Source organism: Athene noctua, chromosome 4 (genome assembly GCF_965140245.1).
Source record: "Athene noctua chromosome 4, bAthNoc1.hap1.1, whole genome shotgun sequence".
NCBI lineage: Eukaryota > Metazoa > Chordata > Aves > Strigiformes > Strigidae > Athene > Athene noctua.
Window position 1 is genome coordinate 80,557,250 of NC_134040.1, and position 16,971 is coordinate 80,574,220.

Here is a 16,971-nt window from a genome sequence, read left to right on the forward strand (position 1 = left end):
AGTACAGGTTTTTTTTTCCTTCTCCAAAGAAGGTAAATACATCACAATTACTATCCCAATGTGGACAGAATTCAGTATACACTGATGCAGACAGTACTGCTCTAAAACCTCAAGGGACATGCCTCAAATGACAGCTTGGCATGTCAGGATCTTGTGGGCAAGTGGTGGACTGGGTATAAATGGAAGAAATTAACTAAATCCTAATAACGCAAACCAGCCAGAGGTAGTGCATCCTACCTTAACATGAAGTAAATAGTGATCCCTCACTTTGCGATTCAGTGCAGAAGTTGTTGTCAGTACTCCCTGCTGGTTAATCTGAAAAGTGTTCTCTTCATTTCCACTCAGGATGGTGAAGAGAAAAGGAGGGCCATTGTGAGAAGAATCCTTGTCTGTCACCAGCAGCTGTAGCACACTAAATCCAATAGGCTTATTTTCCTATAAATGTATAATACAATTACATTGGTTTTATTATAATTGAGGATGTAGCTTGACGCTGATTTTTTTTTCGTAACAGAAAAAAAAAAAATCAAATTCCTGTCAAACCAGTTAATCAGTATAAAAGAAATCAGAATGACAATATTGTTTAAGGAAAAATACTACCCTCAGAATAATAATGAAGACAGTAAAAGGAGAAAGGCAGTACATTTTTCAACTTTGTCTTGTATTTTTAAAAGTAGCTCAGCCTCAAAACTTTACATTTTCCACTCTAGTCTGAATTAAGATTAATTACCAAGTCATAAAAGATTTCAAATTTAGCTAAAACACCTGTTAAGAATAATCCAATTACTTTGTTGGGAGGACTAGAAAAACACACTCCTCCATCTGACCCTGTACGTCCCTAATTAGTGTTCTGACTTCAGCTGTATCCACTACAGCCACAGTCCAGTTAAAATATGACATCGAGGTTTTAATATCTGCATCATAAAATACCTTCAAGTTTGCATCATGTGGATGCCTGAGGTTTCACAGACACTTCACACACTTTGGTCTATCATGTATCCGATAGACACACACAACCATATCTAACACTCGTAACACCCTCTCCCAGAATATTCATGCTATGCTGTATTGACCCGACTTTCTACATATATATATCTACACACACACACACACATATACAAACACGTATTTTAAATAAAAAAAAAAAAGTAGAAGCATTATTGTGAAGTACAACAAAATGCTATCCTTTCACAGTTGCAAAAACTCCTATATAACAAACGTACTTTTTGTTCTTGAGAGTAAGTCAAGTTAATTATCAGATACTGCAGCTGAAGCTTTTCCTTCCCCTTCAGCAAAACAGACACGGACCATAATTTTAAAATACAAATATTTACATTTGGACATCTAAAGCAATTTGATTTTCGTAACAGCTAAGCACATTTCCAACTGTGTCCAAATATGTCCATCTCCGATACATCACAAAATGCACACCAGCATTCTTGGCCAACTCCTCCAGCTTTTTCTCTGCTATCCTCATAAGGGACAGGTTGATATGAATGAACTCTAAAACATAAGGTCTTCCTTTTTCAATGAGTTAGGAAAACATTACAGACATTGTTGGTTATTGAGTCTACAGTTTTAGGGGATACATTAATTAACATTCACTTCAAGAAAGATGGTAACTGAGGAAAGCAAAAGTAAGATCCAGGACATCTTACTTACATACTTCGTATGTTGGGCAGAGATGAATCATTTTTCCTCTTTCAGAAAGCTACCCTTACAAATCATGTACATGGCCTCAAACAGAACCGGTATGTTAGGATGGCACAGTGCACCAGGTAACATTCCCTGATCCCCACTGAACTATTGTACAAGGCCAGGCACCAGCAACAGTAAAAGGAGCCAAGGGATTGAGATCATTTACATTGCTAGTGTAAAGGTCTTAATGCAATTCCTTTGTTTCTTCCATTTATTTTCTATTGGATTCAGGAAGACAAGAAGTACAGATGCTGCCTCTGATATCTTTGCTTTACTAGAGAGTTTTCTGAATCAGGCAAGTACATGCCAGCCATTTGAGAATCTGACCCACTACTACCATCCTAAGGTTCAAAATTAGGTAGAGGATTGCTATGTAGCAGTATGAAATATTACTGCTGTTTTAACTGCTTCTGATCCCAGAGGAGGCCAACAGGAATTAAGCCTTGACCTATGTGCCACAGTATGTAACACCTGCTTCACAGTAATAGGTACCTAAGTATCTTTTTCTAAGCAGTAACTCTAAGATTAAAAAGAAAACAGCAAAATTATTGTATCTTTTAACCTACCTATATGATGCTAAGAATGGTATAAACGTAAATGCAATGTATAATATATATACACATACACACAAAGTACACGAAAAAAGAACACGCTCAACTTGCAATTTAAGTTTCTAAATAGAAAGCACAATATGAATTTTGTAACCCTGAACACTTACTCAGGTAGTTTCACTCACAACCTTAAATAATTAAAAATATAGAAAAATAAAATTGAAACATTAGGTTCATCCTATCTTGCAGAATTTTTCAAGTCACAAATGAATACTCCAATAATGTCACTGATATGACTACTTCACTATCTGTATTTACCTGGATGATAACACTATAGTTTCCTTTTGAGAACACTGGAGGATTGTCATTTACATCAGAAACATCAATATTAACAGTGGTTGTGTTAAGTCTAGGTGGGTTTCCATTATCTGAAGCTTGAACTGTCAAGGTGTATCCTGAAATCTAAGAAACGGTAAAAAAAATTTCAGACATTCACTAAGGAGCAAAAAGTAACTAACTCAGCTTTTGTTTTAAGGAAGAAATGTTTTAGTGGAAACTCCCAGTAAAGCTTGCCTTCATATATTTAATCTTTTCTCTTCCTTCCCACCCACAGTAAACACTGACATAAATACATGCTTCCACTTTATTATGGCTATATTAATTGTGGAATATAAAATAGGAATTTAGAAATATAATTAACAGATTGATGGTCATCAATTATGCATAGCTAAATTAATCCCAACTGCTCTAGAAACATCAAAAACTTACCTTCTCTCTGTCTAGAAGTTTAGTCACTTTTATTTCACCCCTGGTAGGGTCAATCGTAAAAGGATTTCCCTGATTGCCATCTATAATTGCGTAGTGAATGCGGTTGTTTGAAGGTCCATCAGCATCATCTGCCATAACCTAAGGGGCATTACAGTCTCATTTAAAACAGGTCGAAACAGACTATCAACTTTCAGATAAACTCATCCTGAAGATGAGCACAGCTGGTTTGGTCTGACACATTTCACAGTCCTCAGGAGAAATGTCATTTGAATGGAACATACCAATATCACTTAATTTCCTGAAAATTAAGTCATGTTCTCGTGAGGAGAACATAAATATATCACAAGATATCATCTACCTTCCCACAGCATCTCAAGTTCCTGGTTCTGAAACTTTTTAAAAATAAATTTTCAATTCACTCAGTGGCAAATTTTTTTATGTTCATCTTCAAATCAATATTTATTCCTTCAAGACTGAAAGCAACATTTGCCATGACAGAGTATTTCAAAGGAAAAAAAACCAACAATACGTACTGTAATGACTGATTGTTCAAGCATAGTATCTTCACTGATTACTGCAGTGTAAGTGTCTTGGCTAAACACTGGAGTATTGTCATTGATATCTGTTACATTAATATTCACTGTTACAACATCACTTAACGAAGGCGTGCCTCCATCTGTGGCTTCCACTGTCAAGTAGTACTCATGAGAACTTTCATAATCCAAGCTCTCAATGATAAAAATGGCTCCTAGGGAAGGAAAAAAAAAAACCAAACCCTCATACATATTCTGCTATTATGTAGTATTATATATTGTAACTTTTGATTTTGGTCTGACAAATACTCAGCTTCTTCAGGGATTGATGTGTCACTTGACAAATCACTGCGTAGCCAGAGCTGCACAGTTAAATGATCAGGCTTTATACATAAAAGTAAAAAGGTGAGAAGTTCCTGCAATTACCACAAAAAAACTCACACTTTAAAATCACCTGGCTTACATTTTGTAAATAAAAATTAAAAATGTATTTAGAAAATGTCCTTTTCTTAATTTTCAATTAAAATTAACCAAAAATATGAAGTCACCTTTAACTTGAATTTCCTTGTCACCAGCATTAATGTCAGGCATGGAGTATGCATAAATAGTAAGAGAAGTGTCTGACCATGAATTCTGATTGATAGAAATATGTCAGTTAAAATGTGAGTTTTAAACTGACTAGTTAAGATAGTGCAATCCCTAACATACACACTGATTTGTTGCTGGAAGAGAGTTTTCTTGGAACCTTTTTCCTCCTTTCAAATATATGAAAAAGTTGAACTGGTAAAGTACTTCTACACCATATTACCACCATCCACACTGGAAAGAGCAGTTGGAAGAATTATAATTTGAATTGCACTGGTAAAATTAACTACTGTTAACTTTTAGGTAGAAATCTTGACTTAAACTCAAACTTCATCAGATATTGACTCTAGAAATAAAGAACTATATAAGCAAACAAAACTAGAATCGAGGTGTATATGGATTTTTAAGAAAAAATTGTCATTAATAGGGAAGAATTCTCCACAGAACCTAAATGCTTCCTAAATCTGACTAACATACAAGACTGCTATCTCCAGTGTCATGCTGGATATGATTAGACAGAATATTCCAACCTCTCTTTAATGCCATATCAAACTCCTCTAGGATTAACGTCTTTGTGGGCCAATGACTAGTTTTCCCAATCAGTTTAATTTCTGATCTTTCTTTTCCCAAGTCTGGCCACTCATTCTAATTATATGGCTTTTGTGAAAAGACTGTGTTGCTTCTGTCATTTCAGATCTTTATCTTTCCACCTCCTCTGCCCCCAGGGTGGGGAATACTCCAGCTAGAAAATCCTTACTCTTGCCAGCTAAATGAATCTAACCCAAATAACAATAAATAGCAACTAGTAAGCAAGCTGGCAAAATGGGTGAACAGAAGTAGCACTGGCTTTACAGTCCAGATGATGCACAGAGATTGTTATACATAACCTGTTTGGTTGAATTACTGTAGAACACAGCATGGCACTGTGTTTGGTTAGCCTGAAGTATATTCATAGTTGTAGTCTGTTACCTGTTGTTGAATCGATGCTGAATTTTCCATGTTCATTTCCACTGACTATTGAGTATGTGATTTCAGCATTGGCTTCAATGTCTCTGCTTGCAGCATAGATCTGGAGAACTTCAGTTCCAACCAAAATGTCTTCTGATACACTGGCACTATACTCCCTGTGCTCAAATACAGGTGGATTATCATTTATATCCAAAACAGAAACTATAAAACTACTTGTCGAAGACAGTCTTCTAGGTAAACCTTCATCTGTAGCCTTCAAAGTTAGAGTGTACACAGCTTGTAATTCCCGATCCAAAGGCTTCTCCAAACGAATGATTCCAGAGAATTCATCAATAGAGAACTGGCCCTCTGCAGAGTTCACCAGCGAATAATGGATTTTACGGTTCATCCCTGCATTTTGGAAACAATTGCAGAGTGTGAAGCAGCCATTAAAATATACCAACATAATAACCGATCTGATTGCTACAGAAATAAAACATGCATGCTAAATATTATCATTCATGTTAAAGAAATTTCAGCAAGAGTTAAAGGCTCTTGTGAAGGGCAGAATGATTTCCAAAAAGATGTAGTCTGATTTAAAAAAAATTAAGCTAACACTTCACTGCATTTATTTTCTGCCACACAAAACCCATGAAGCATAGTTCTGCTCCAGTCACAGTACTAGCTAACATGAAACGATTAGTAATATAAATCTAATTATAACTTTAGAACAGCGGCATCTGCTTAGCAGGCTTACAAATAACATCAAAAGATATGGGAGAGTTTGGCTGTATCAAATAAACAGACTCAATTCCAGAAAGTTTATTTAAGAACCATATCCCCAAATTAACAGGAACATAACTTCTGGCAACCTTTCTGTATAAAACAAACAAACAAAAAACCCATTAGGTTTTGGGCCAAATATTTTGCTCCTCCTGAGCCTCAAAGACTAGTGAATTGTGAAAACATCTGTCACCTTCCAATTCAGCAATGCAGCTTTATCACAGCACAAAGCAGGTTGGTTGTTTCACGAGACTGAGGCAACTATTAATACTATTTGAATAATAAACTGATGATCTGTGCAAATCATACACCTTTAAAAAGGCCTTATGCTGTTGCATCCTTTACAACAAAGCCTAAGAAAAAACTCTTTCTAACGTCACTTTCAGTTCATGTTCACTTAAATAGTTGTAACTAAACAGTGAAGATAAAGAGACATCAAAAATCTTAACAGGGAAGCATATACAGAAAGCCACAATTGACCAGGGTTCTCTTTATGGTACGATCATTGATAGCTAGCCTGAGAAGTGCATATTCCAAAAAATCTATGAATGCACATTTACATGAACAGACATGGCTTGATATTCCTTTTACTTACACCAGGAGTGAAAGGACGGACCCAACTCTTCATAACATTAATACCTTCTCACACCAAAAATATCCTACGTTTTATTCCTCTCCCACCTCTTCTTTTGTGCAGACACAAAAGGGATGTCTTCCAAGCTACTCACACACGGAATTCAGGTGTTACATGATTTAACAGACCTAAATATATCTTTCAGGAGTCTAATCCTGAGTGGTATTGAACATCTGCCGGTTCTACTGAAAGACTTAACACCTCTCAGGATAAGACTAAATAAACATTACTGTAACTTTGAGACCATGACAAAAGTATTGCTCAAAGAATGCATACCTGCATCTGCATCTGTTGCCTGCACTCTCGTCAAAAGGGTTTTAGGCTCTGTGTTTTCAAATACTGTAATAGAGTAAGGGTCAGCTGTAAACTCCGGGGCATTATCATTCACGTCTTCCAGAGTCAGAATAATATTAGCTTGGCAGAATCTTCCTCCTCCATCTGTGGCTTTCACTAGAAGATAATAAACTGCTTGCTGCTCACGATCAAGTGGCATTAATGTTTTCAGTTCACCTATAAACAGAATAACATACGGAAGTTGATGCTAGTTGCCAGATTTAAGTATCCCTAACATGTTTTCTTCTAAAAATCTTTGTACTCAGAAAAACTAAACAACAATTTTCTTTTTGATGTTAATTTCATCAGTAGGTAAGTCAACAGCTGTACTGGACTAATGAGCTCCACTTTGAGCAAAGCATGTCAGTGGCCTGCCTTTTCAGCTTTAGAAGATGAAATACGAAAATCCTCTGCCTTTGTTTCAAATGCCTCTGAAACAGAAATTAGCTAAAGCAAAACTACCTGACGGTGTAGAAAGAGAGAATGTGTATACATGCACAAATCCATGTGGTTTTGTGTAAAGAAAATTAAAATATTCTGGCTTTCATAATATGCAAGATAAAATCCATGTATGGTTTTCCTGGGCTGTTTTGTGTTCCTTCCACAGTTATTGAGCAAACTCTCCTCTAACATTCAATGAATAAACAGGGCTATTCACACTATCAAATATAACTTGCTGCTACAGACAAATCTCTGGCAGTCTAACACATACTTCCTTTCCAATGTGACAGAAAACATGATGACAGGCACCAAGTGTAGCCATTGTCTCCTTTTAACCAATTAAAAAAAGTATTCTGAAATACAGAGTATTATAGCCCCACCAATTCTGAATTTATGTAACAACGTGCTAGTATAGCACAAAGGTGACATTCAAAGGAACAAAAACCTGATGATGTAAGAACCCTCTCATTTATTTTGCCACTGAAGTATTCTAGTAACCTTCTCCGTATTTCCACTATATCTTTGTATTTATCTTCTTTAAATTTTTCGGTATTGTTTACTACTCCCTTCCTACTGCCTGTCTACTGCAGCTTGCAGAGAACAGGATTCTGGCACTAGCTGACCAATATTATAATCCAGAAGACATGAATGCCATGAAAACCAAAGTCAGGCAAGTTAAAAGTTAATCTAATTTATGTAATGCTTCCAGTAACACTGGAAGTACTTTTTGTATTTACTATGAAAAGGAAATTTGATGCTCCATCTAATCTCATCCTGTTTAATATGCCAAACAAAATGATGGCAAAAAGAATCTGAATTAAGATTTTTCAGTTATAAACCATTATCGCTACTACTACAATTAATAAAAAAATACAAAATTTATAGCGTAGTTTTGCTCCAGTCACTTCAGCATGGAAGTTTCTGGCTTTTGGGCAACTACCCTATCTACTCTTTACTTCCTCATGTATTAGAATACTTGCTTCTTCTCTGACTTCTACTCAATATAAGCATTTGTGTAGTAAAAACTCACATTTTAAACAGTTATATAAAAAAATAACTCTCAATGGAGCTTAAAGTACTGACATTTATGTATGTCAATGTAATAGTAAAACATTTTATAAAATGAGGTGATGACAGGAATTGTGTATAGTGTATATATTATATTATTACCTGTGTCTGGAGTGAGTCTGAATTTTTCCGCTCCTGTACCATGCAGTGTGTAAGTAATTTCTGCATTGGAACGAATATCTGCATCTGTAGCAGATACCTGCATTATCAGTTTGCCAGGAAGGGCATCCTCAGGAACAGATTCAGTGTATAAAGCCTACAAGATTTTAAAGTTACATTGAAAGATGAAACATAAGAAGTAAGTAGACCTTGTAAAGGGGGGGGGGGGGGGGAGAAGGAATGACAGATGAGATCATATCCTGTTTGGTAACATAAGCAAACCAGAGGATGAAATACCTGAAAGTGAAAGGAACTCATAATTTTCTAATTAATACCTCACATTTATTACATAATTCAGAAAGGTAACCAACACTGCAACTATACTCACTCTTGAGTATCATTCCATAGCTAAGAACTCTAACTGATAAACTGATAATTAACTGCACTCCCAAAGTAGGAGTTAGAAGGTAATTTTTTTTCCCTCTTTTGATAAGTCATATTTTCTAGGCCTCAATCTAGAAGAAATTGATACCTGTCTTTTTTGTAATGGCATGAAATAAAAGCTTTCCGTTTAAATGAAAAACCCCTCCATCCAGAATTTATAGGCACTAAGGACGCTTAGAGCTCATCCATGTCAGGGATGTGCATTAAATCAGAAGGACTGAACCTTGTAACACCAATATTAACAAAGGAAAAAAGCTAAAACCACTGACTTACCAGTCTGTATATAACTGTAATCATTTCTACAGAAGTAACCAACATAGACATCAACTAAGAAAAAGAATCAAATGCTCACTGTGTACTTGACCCTTCCCAGAACAAGAGAAGATTTCTACCTGGTAATATCAAATCTGTGTTCAACAAGATGGCTATGAAAAGTCCAAATGTGCTAAAGTAGAAAAAAAAAAAAAAAAAAGCTGACTATGAAAACACAGGGCTTTCTTGTAAGGCAATTTTGTCTTGCAGAGCCCACCTTTTCTGCTTTTTTTTTCCCCCCATTCTTTATTTTTCATGTTCATTTTTGCAGACAATCCAATCTGGTAAGGTAGATAGCTTTTTAACAAGAAACGTTTATGGATTACAGATTTTTGGTGCTGTTGAGTGCAACTGCAGTATAATATTCCAGTCTTTTCAACTCCTTTACCATAGGAATTGTACAAATACATCAACTAAGTGATGGTATACGCCCTTCTTTGAGACTTTGCTTCCTTCAGAAAATAGAGCATATAAACTATCGTGGTTGCAGCTTAAAACAATTCCTTTTGGAAAAGTATACATTAACACAGGAGAAATGTACTACAATTCTCTTTATACTCTTTCAAATACCTATTGAGTGTTGAAATTACATCAATGAATTGTCTTTGGATTTTTGTTTAAGAAACCTGTCCAGGAAATAACTTTTCTTTGACAGCATTCTATCTTAATAGTCCAAATTCATGTTACCAGCATAAAAGAATTACATATTTATCAGTCTCCTGAGAAGCAATTTCAGAGAAAACTCAGATTTTATGTATGGAAGCAGCTGGACACAAAAGATACAAGACTGTGCCTACCTTTTCACAAACAGGGCTATTATCATTAGCATCAAGGACTTTAACCTCCACCACAGCTTTAGTTGCAAAGGTCCCATCAGTAGCTGTAATATTTAGAAGGTAATTATCCTTTTCTTCCCTGTCCAGAGGCTTTTTGACATAGACCTTCCATTCATTCTGGATATTTTCGATAGCAAATTGTCCCAAGGGATCACCTCCTGAAGTAAGAACAGAAATACTTAATTAAAGACAAGAGAGAGATTGCTACTATTACTCTATCAACATTAAGTTATAGCTAAAGAGAAAAAAAAAAGTAAATGCAAATAAGCAGACACTCTCTGTGGCTTTATAGGGAAACAACTTATTTTTCCAGGTAGAAGTAGTGAGTAGATGCTCATACAACAAATTTAACTGCAGCCAACAGAATCTATACAAATCTATGTAGAAATTCATGTAGTATTACAGGTAACAGTTTATCAACACATGCTAAACAACAACAATAAAATACTCCACTGGAAATTAATAGTCTATTATTTTGTGAAACACCTTTTGTTCACTGTTTAACAACATCAATAATTTAAGTGCCAAGTCTATTTTTTTAAATAAAATTTGATATATAAGTAAATAACAAACGTGGAAAGCATTTTAAGCAGGGCACACATGAAATGAAAGCCAAAGACCTGTTTTCTAAGACTCTTTTTTTTCCCCTGAAGTTTTTAATATTCATATTAAGGCGCGCACACTTCTTGGCAGCTCCCTGGTTTCAAATACTTTTCAATAATTTGAAAAATTAAGTTACATCTCACATCATTCCAGGACCACTCATCAAATGATTATTCTGACATCACTCAAAGAGATTTACCTGTAATGTAATAAAAGACTTGTCTATTGGCTTCTTCTGTATCAGCATCAGTTGTACTCAAGATGGCAATCACCCCACCAGGAGGGTCATCCTCACTGACTGTTCCTTTATATATCTCTGCAGTAAAGCGTGGAGGATTGTCATTCACATCTGTAACAGTAACTTCAACCACAGCCATAGAAGACAGTTGAATTTTTTCGCCCCTATCAGATGCAACCACTGTGATTTTGTATTTGTCTCGTTTCTCATGATCGAGTTCTTTGAGAGTGGTAATCCAGCCAGTTTCCATGTTTATGGCAAAAGACTCTATAATGTCTAGTTCTTGAGAAGGATCCAAGCTGTATGTAACCTGCCCATTGAGTCCTGAATCTAAATCAGTTCCTTTAACCTGGACAACTCTTGTTCCAGCTGGCATGTTTTCTACAATGAATGCTTCATATGGATTGGACTCCAGAAGTGGTTTGTTATCATTTGCATCTTTTACCTGAATGCTTACCTCTACTGAGGAAACAACATTATAATCTTCGTTTCCATACTGTGCTTGAACTGAGAACTGGTACCATTTAGTCGTTTCATGATCAAGATTCTTCTGAAGTTTCAACTCTCCAGTTTGTCGGTCAATCACAAAAAAATCATCTCTATTGCTTTCAGTAGTGTTCCCTTTAATCAGACTATATACTAAGGTCTGATTATGCTCTGCTTTGATAACATCTATCTCAGTCCCAATTGGAATGTCCTCAGAAACTGTGTAAGAATAAAACGGCTCTGAAAATTTTGGAAGAAGCACTTCTGGTGGGAGTATTCTAGCATAGACAGGAACAACTGACTCTTTTTGGGGGGATCCACCATCCACTGCTCTAACAAAGAAGGTCAGAAACTCATTTTCTAAACCAATTAAGCTTTCTTTTGTAGTAATTACACCAGACAATGAATCAATTTCTAAATTCTCTTTAACATTTTCAGACTCTGCTTCAATAGCATATGTGATGTCTGCATTTGTACCCTCATCAGCATCAGATGCCCAGACTTTAATGACAGAAGTACCCCGTGGAACATCAGATCCAATATTTACTTTATACTCTGTTGCTCGGAACTGAGGAACGTTATCATTGTCATCTGTAAGTATTACATTAACAGTACAGAAAGCAACTTTTCCTCCTGAATCTTTGGCCATTAAACTAATGGCAATTACTTTTTCTGCTTGTGTTTCACGGTCAAGCTTTTCAGAGGTAAATATCTGCCCTCTCTCATTTGTATAAAATCTGTCTTTGGCAAAGTCATTCATAATGTGGTAAGTGATGTGACCATATGTACCAGAATCTTCATCTGTTGCTTGAACTTCAGTCACCAAAGTATGCAATGGAGCATTTTCGGCTAGTTCAACCTCATACTCATTCTGGCTGAAAACAGGACTGTGCATATTGGCACCGGTTACAGTAATATGGACTTGGGCTGAGCTTCTGAAGACCCCATCAGAAACAGACACATTAAGATTATAATGTGACTTCAGTGTCTGCCTGCGTAAGTTTGAGATGGTGATAATGCCAGTTTTACTATTAATTACAAAATTCTTTTGGTCATTGCCTGTCAGAATGGAGTACTCCAGCCTGTCAACATCTGAATTATCTGCATCTGAGGCTTGCACACATGTCACAAAATGCCCTCGGGGAGCCAGTTCACTAATTTTAGCTTCATAAAGCAATTGGTTAAAAAGAGGGGGGTTATCATTGAGATCAGTTACATCAACAGTTACAACAGTATCACTGCTCAAGGGCAACATGCCACCATCTATGGCCTTTATCAGTAACTTGTGTTGCTTAATTTGTTCATAGTCCAAAGTTCTTGCAGTAAGAATGAGTCCAGTGCTGCTATCTATGTGGAAGTAGTCATGACTTCCACTATTATCCTCAACCAAATGATAGGAAATCCCCCTGTTTGTTCCAGAATCAGCGTCTGTAGCGCTCACTTGTACAACAGATGTTCCAACAACAGATGCCTCAGAAAGGGTTGCAGTGTAAGACTGCTCTGTAAACACAGGAGGATTATCGTTGATGTCTTCCACTATTATGTCTACAAACACATCAGCATGTGCCCCAGTCAGGGAGTCTGTTGCTCGAACACTCAACTTGTAGGCTGGATGAGACTCAAAGTCAAGAGGGGCAACAACATTGATAACTCCAGTGTTGAAGTTGATAGAGAACTGATTGAAAGGATCCCCATCTGTAATGCTGTAAAACACCTTAAGTCCTTCTGGGCTGTTTGCCTGTACATGGACCACAGGACTATGGAGCTGAATGCTTTCTGGTATCTCTGCACTGTAGAAAGGCTTTTCGAAAACTGGCATAGCTTTACTCATAACTGTAATTGGGACTATAACTTCAGCAGAAAAAGCCGGGTCTCCTCCATCTTTTGCCACTACTGTAACCAGATACTCCGTATTTAACGTGTCTGGTTCAAACTTCTTCTTCAGTGAGATTTCACCAGTGGGATCAATTTGGAAATGTTCATGATGTTCTTTGAGATAGTAATGCACCTCTCCATTTCTGCCTGAATCTTTATCCACTGCAGTGACACGTCGAATAACATGGCCTACTTCAGAGTCTACTTTAACAACAGCATAATATGGAAGATTGACAAAAAATGGAGCATTATCATTTACATCTTCCACTGTGACTTTAACTACAATGTGTGCAACAACTGATGGTTTATATTCCTCTGTCACTTCTATGACCACATCAAAAGACTCTTGCTGTTCACGATCAAATGGTATTCCCGTTGTTGAAAGGACTCCTGAAGTTGGGCTTATTTTAAATCTGCTGTCTGGATTTAGAATATGGTAAAACAAAGGCTCATTTATTTGGTTCCCTATAGCAGTAACAACAGCTATTGTTTTTGCCTCTGTGGAATTCTCCTGCACTGTTGCAGAGTAAGAACTCTGTGTGAACTTCAGCTGGCTTGCTTTGCTTTCTTTCACATTAATTTTTACAGATGCAGTGCTTGCAAATCTGCCATCAGATGCTCTCACTGTTAATTCGTATCTGCTTCTTAACTGAGTTGTATTTTGTACTGTTATATCTCCAGTCTTAGGGTTTATTGAAAATTTTTCTCCAATGTTGCCTTCAATAATGGAATAAATTAATTGTGAAAAAATGCCTGAATCAGCATCAGTGGCATTTACGCTGATGACTTTCACGCCTTTATAGGTTGGAACCAAAATGGATGTCTCGTACAACTCTCTTGAAAACACAGGAGGGCAATCATTGATGTCAATTACATAAATAGTAACATTAGCTGCATATTCTGCATACAGATGTGGTATCCCCATATCATGTACTTGCACAGAAAAGTGGAAAATATTTGTCTCCTCATAGTCTAGACTCATTATTGTCCGAATGGCACCAGTGCTAGAATCAATGGCAAAATACTTGCGGACAGATGGTTCAACAATTTGATAAACAAGCAAAGCATTGGATTCTTTATCAGCATCTGTAGCTCGAATTACTAATGGGATATTCTTGTCAGTCAGAACCACACTGTTAATTGAAGCCGATTCACTGATGAGTCCTGTATATTCAGCCTGCATAAAAATTGGTGCATTGTCATTCTCATCCCGAAGATGTATCAAAACTGTTGCATTAGTGGACAAACCAGCCATGTTTGTTCCTTGCACAGTTAGAGTGTAAATAGGCAAAGTTTCAAAATCAAGTATCTTCTGAGAAACAATGACGCCAGAGTTCGGGTTGATAGCAAAGGCATCACCTATATTACCATCTTTTATTTCATAAACTACGGAAGACTGACTGTATGCTGTAACCATTCCAACAAAACTGCCAATGCTGGCACTTTCACTGATTTCTGTAGAATATTCTTTGGCTGTGAATTTTGGTGAGGCGTTATCAGAAACTGTTACAAATATGTGCACAGACGTCACTTCACTCATTGGAGGATCTCCTTTGTCTGTAGCTTTTACCATCAGGTTGTATTCTTCCTGGTTACTACGATCTAATTCCTTTGCAATTTTAATCATACCCAAAATGGGATCTATAAAGAAGGAGTTTCCAATATTCCCTGCGAAAAAAAAGAAAGTAATTAAGAACTTTAAAAAATGATTTAGCTATATACTAAAAGAGATCATGTAATGAGAACACAGAGAATATGAAAAGTTTCTGAGTTTTGCGCAACAAATGTTTGTTAGACTCTCTGGAAAGTTTTTGGAAACAATGCACAAAACATAGTTAGCAAAGCCATCCAAACCTTGAAAATAAATGCAAAAATTTTGTATGATTTTCCGTTAAAAAGAACTTTAAAAGATTACAAGTATTTTGCAAGTTTCAGCATTGTAACTTATGTGTTTTCTTCAAATTAACTTTGTCACTGAGTTCATTTTTAAGCCAACTTAAATTACTGAAGCTGAAAGAAAATTATATTTAGAAGTTAACATTAGTGGAATACAAGTTACATTTTATGATCTTAACTAACTAGACTGCTTTGAAAAAGATAAGTGCTTTAATGAAGACACACTTGTGAATCTTAATTGCTTATGCAAGTATTGTTTAAATCACTGCTTCAAAATTAATCTTTCTGAATTGGACCAATAGTTCTCTCTCTTCTAACCTCCTATTAATACACAGGCAAGTTATTCCCTGTGATAGTATTAGGAAAAAACCCAAACCCTATCTGCTGAGGATTGATTACCAGCTGCTATTTGATAAACACTTGTTTTCTTTGTATTTTCAAACATATAACTGAACGGCACTGCATACAATATTCAGCTCACATACTAAATATAGTAAGATTTAACATTTTACTTCCTTAAAAATTTACATTACTGAAGTCATGTTGTCAGCATGGAAAAAATTCATTAAGAACTTCTGAGTTATGCACGCAAGTAGGCAAGAGGGGGGGAGTTTGTGTTTTTTTTGTTTGGGTTATTTTTTTAGTGGAGGCTCTAAACACAGTGGCATTCTTAGAATATCCCATTACAAATCTAAGCAGCCATTACAAACATTTAAGGAATGTTCCTTCCATATGCTTAGAACATCAATTATAATGCTTTAACCTCCCAGTAGATCAGTCCTGTAAAACAAACCTAAGAAATTCTTACATTTACTCCTACAAAAAGCTAGAAGAAATGAAGAAAACAGGGCGTAACTTCATTCTAGACAGCATGCACACATATTTTTTTTCTTGCCGTGCTCTGGAATTTGTAAAACAAGCACTACTGAAATAGGAAAGGCAAGAGAAAAGCTTCATGGATATTACTGTCCTGCTTAGTAAAAAGTGTGTATTTCTATAAATAACAGAAGACAAACATATTTTAAACAACTTAGGAGAAACTTAAATGTATTCTCCCTCTTCAGCTTATCATAACCACAGCTTTATTTTAATACAGTGTTAAAGTACGTTTTTATTCAAAAAAACACTTTGGTGGAAAAAAACCAAAATACTTACAGTAAACAATTCCTATGCTTTACAAAGCAACTTATGTCAAATTAAAAAAGCATCTGCGCATATCACCTTGCAAGTAACTACTACTGAGTAACTAACTACTGTTCTCTTTGATAATGGCAGGCTTGAATCCAGATTTAATGGACTGAACTAAAACTCACTTCCATCTGGTAAGTGAACTCAGTCAATGTCATCCTGTTTTCGTATTATTCAAAACTGCCATAATTTGAATTGCATTGTTATAGGAAAGTTCAGAAAGATACTTGTGATGTTAAAAATAAGCAGCAGCACCTAATGCTCTTTTCTGGTCTGCAATCTGAAAGGTGCCTTAATGCCAAATTGACCAGCTATTAAAGAATTTCTTACATATTTTACTGAGCTGGAATATCAGTCCCACTATCTAAAATCAGCCAGACATGTAAAGCAACCCCTTCCCTTGCTACGTTTATCAGAAAGTTTAACTAAAAAACTGGGACTATTTAGTGGTTAAGTATATGGATATTTGTTAAGTCATTTTTGAATTCCTTTCTTTCACATTGTGCTGAACGCGAAAGCATTTGTCTCAGGCTCTTTTCATCAAATCCTTGCTTTGCTGATGTCACAAAATATCACTTACTTTCCCCAAAAAGAATGCTTTCTTTAGATCTGAATTTTATGCTTCTGTAATTTCAAGAATACACCTCTCTTA

At 36.0% G+C, this 16,971-nt stretch overlaps 1 protein-coding gene across 9 annotated transcripts in view; it reads right to left on the bottom strand.

Annotated features, from left to right (window-relative positions):
* Window positions 1-16,971, bottom strand: part of FAT1 (FAT atypical cadherin 1) — a 112,425-nt gene that overhangs the window by 15,882 nt on the left and 79,572 nt on the right. For all 9 annotated transcript variants that reach the window (XR_012633618.1, XR_012633617.1, XM_074905869.1 and 6 more), the window contains 9 exons: window positions 10,836-14,903; window positions 9,995-10,191; window positions 8,445-8,598; window positions 6,777-7,010; window positions 5,105-5,494; window positions 3,551-3,765; window positions 3,018-3,155; window positions 2,568-2,711; window positions 238-435 (listed from right to left, as the gene is read on the bottom strand). Coding sequence is in view for 7 of the 9 variants with exons in the window: in XM_074905869.1 (XP_074761970.1) it covers window positions 238-435; window positions 2,568-2,711; window positions 3,018-3,155; window positions 3,551-3,765; window positions 5,105-5,494; window positions 6,777-7,010; window positions 8,445-8,598; window positions 9,995-10,191; window positions 10,836-14,903 (5,738 nt within the window). In the remaining 2 variants the exon portion in view is untranslated. The remainder of the gene's footprint in view (window positions 1-237; window positions 436-2,567; window positions 2,712-3,017; window positions 3,156-3,550; window positions 3,766-5,104; window positions 5,495-6,776; window positions 7,011-8,444; window positions 8,599-9,994; window positions 10,192-10,835; window positions 14,904-16,971) is intronic.